Source organism: Physcomitrium patens, chromosome 10, assembly GCF_059467195.1.
Source record: "Physcomitrium patens ecotype Gransden chromosome 10, ASM5946719v1, whole genome shotgun sequence".
Classification (NCBI taxonomy): Eukaryota; Viridiplantae; Streptophyta; class Bryopsida; order Funariales; family Funariaceae; genus Physcomitrium; species Physcomitrium patens.
The window spans coordinates 17,479,085-17,482,325 of record NC_143419.1 but is presented as its reverse complement, the minus strand read 5'-3'; the positions used below and the strand labels follow the sequence as shown (position 1 = coordinate 17,482,325).

At 33.7% G+C, this 3,241-nt stretch overlaps 1 protein-coding gene across 1 annotated transcript; it reads right to left on the bottom strand.

Moving 5' to 3' along the window:
- Positions 1 to 675: 675 nt before the first annotated feature.
- Positions 676 to 2,946, bottom strand: LOC112287483 (dynein axonemal assembly factor 10). Its single transcript, XM_024530508.3, has one exon. It carries the CDS (start codon positions 2,112 to 2,114, stop codon positions 1,014 to 1,016), a length of 1,101 nt encoding a protein of 366 aa, XP_024386276.1. The 5' UTR covers positions 2,115 to 2,946; the 3' UTR covers positions 676 to 1,013.
- Between the last annotated feature and the right edge of the window lie 295 nt (positions 2,947 to 3,241).

Below are 3,241 nucleotides of genomic sequence, written 5' to 3'. Positions count from 1 at the left end.
CAAAATAAGCTATAACAAAAACTAATCATAATATATTCCGCATGCAATAAACTTGTTGTCAAAGGTTAACAAGCCCATTCAATTTCAATATTTGAATCTGATGAATTCATGATTTTGTCCTCGTATTTCTCCATGATTCATGTTTGCAGTGATAAAAAAATGAATAGCCTCACAATGGTGCTTGAACATAACACTTATTTGGAGATTGTCATTCATTTTGCAGAGTTGAAATTGTACATCTAAGACTGATGTTTACAGGACCTCTTACTTATAAACTACGCATCAACAATTGTTTTTGCTAACCTAACCAATTTATTTCATAGAAAATTCAACTACTTTTCAAAAATTCACTCTTAGCAATTTGAAGTTTGTAATTTGCAGAAACAGAAGTTAATCAACAAGAAGAAACATTTAAAAGTACATGTTCCTGACATTTGTTGCTCATATTATCAGCTAACCTATCATCAATTAGACATGGAGTAAGAATCATCATGTTTCATTCTTCAGTGTGCCACAAATGAGTACAAGGGACACAGCTGCACACTTAGTTTTTTATTTTAATATTTTCAATGTGTCAAAAATCACAGTTAGAATATAAGGTTTCATAAAAATATAACATGCACCAAGTAAACTCCATTCCTCTGTGTTTGAAGCAAGCTGAATGAAACAAACAGATCTTTAACAATGACAAATGGTATTCCAATAGATTCATTATTGTTGGTTACGAACTGTACCACTAAAATTACATACACACATTCATGTATTCTAACAGCTGATTGGAAAATTTCCACAGAAATATTTGTATGAAAGATTTGCATCTGTATTTCAGTCCGATGCAGAATAGTGATACTCCATACGGTTTCTTTGTTTCTTTATTGCTTCATTGTCAAAACTCTATTGGAATTATTTTATGGGTAATGGTAGCAATTATAATTGGCTCCAAATATATGCACTCAAATTTCTCCCTTTAGTATTTCTAAACTGCCTCTGTCATATTTCTTGTTCATTTCATTCTATGTTTTATGTAGTTTAGTGACAACTACAGTGCGGATGCACTGGTCAAAAGATCCACAAACAGCTAATCCAGCCTTGTCAGGACTCCAATCAAAGCAGCAAATGGGTTGTGGAGCCAACTTTGCATTGTTCAGTAGTTCTACTTTGCCCACAACACCATATTCACAGTTGTCACCGTCTTTTTTGGTCCGTTGGTCGGGATAGTGATATTTGTACAGAGAAATAGAACCATCACCGCCAAGTGTAACAAAAAGCTCACGGTTCTGGGGGAGGTGCTTGACCCCCCACACGGTTGTGCCATGCTTCAGCTTTTCTTCAAGGCTTGAATAGCCTTTTGCTTCATGATGTGTGCGTAGATCATAGAGATGAAGTTTTGATTCCAATGTGGTGCATACAAACTTATTCATTTTGATGTCCTTTCGGTCAAAATCTATTCCACAGACACCATTGTTGAGGGTTGTCTCCCATCGAACCTTGCCCATGCGGAGATCAAACATTTTGACGTCTCCATTGTCGTAGCCTGCCAACACACACCGCTCCTCATCGTTGTAGGAGTTTCCAAATGCCACACACCAACAATCTCTAGGTGTTCCTTCTGCACCAACTTTCTCAGTAGTTTTCTTCATGGGTTCAAAACTCACAACAGGATCACATTTGCTCCGTTGGTCCCAAATGCGGACGCGACCATCTCGTCCTCCGGTCACAATTTCTGGAGCACCATTTCCAATATTCAATCCGCCACATCCATCCATACAATTGATGATAGTGTCATGGGCTTGTACGTGCCATACGGGCATGCTCATCCGTTCCAAGTCCCACACAAACAATGTTCCTTTGAAATCCCCCGTGCAAAGATGCCTTTCTGTTAAATCAGATGCTCCAAACGTCCCACACTTGAAAATGTGATGCTTTTCACATTGCTTTATTTTCTTGAGTTTTGGTCCTTCAAGTTCATAAATTTGCATGACTCCAGAACCTCGTGCACTTCCTCCCAACACCACAAACCGTGCACTACATGGCACCCATAATGTTTCATATACAGTGATATTTAATGATTCAAGCACATGTTGCAAAATTTGAGGCCTATTCTTTGCATCCATTGATGAGCTTATTGCATTTCATATGCAGAGTGTATTATTCACAACTCTGTTGTCTTGTTTAAACATTTGCCATTGATGTTGGATACAACAGCCAAAGAAAGAGATTTATAGCAGTAAGATTTGCTGTATTGAGTTGCTGTTTGGTTGTAATGAATGCAATTATATTACCAGACTTTGAAACAAGAACAATACTCTATGTTTTTTTATTACATGTACTGGTTTTGACATTATCCAGTTTTCTTCTTTCTTCTTTTATTTATTGGTTTCAATACTGCAACCAAATAAGTAATAGATAGATGATGCAAGATAAAAGAAAATGTGTAACAAGCATATTTTACTAAGTATGAATATAACAGTCAAGTTTTCAAGACTTCATGTGTAAATTACAACACAACATACATCAACATCTCTGCTATTTTATCATTATAATCAATGATACTTGAAACCTGTATAGTTTTAATTTGTAATAATTACCGAAATCTCATTCCACACAATTAAGTTTTGAACATTCTCTACCCTATATATGCCATCTGAAAGTCAGTTGTAAACTCATCCATCAAGTATAATAACAGCTTTATATGTATATATATGTTCATATTTTTTAAAATTACATAAAACTCAAAATATAATTTTTTTCATTGTGAGTTGAAACATTTGGAATCCTTGCAAACATAAAATAAAATAAAATAAAATGATTTCAAAGCTTTTAAGACAGTTAGCACGTGTGCTAAATCAATTTTTTTCTGTTTTTTCTAAAACCATTTTATATTATCTTTTATCATGTATGAGTGTATAATTTTAGATGTTTCAGTGATGTGTATATGTATGTGCATATATATATATATATATATATATATTATTAAATATTTAAACATTCAAGATGGGCATGAAATTTAGAGTAAAGTTTTTATTTGATGAGATTTGTAGATGTTACATTTCAAAATATGTCTATTTATTATTTACATAATGCAAACATTGTGCTCTGAATCTTTTCTTTCACAACTCATCAAATCACTTCACACACCAATACAAAATGATATTTTGGCCTTATGAATATTTATTTGACTCAATGTTCATAAGGATAAGAATGAAATATTTCATATCACAATGATAAAAGTTTTATCATA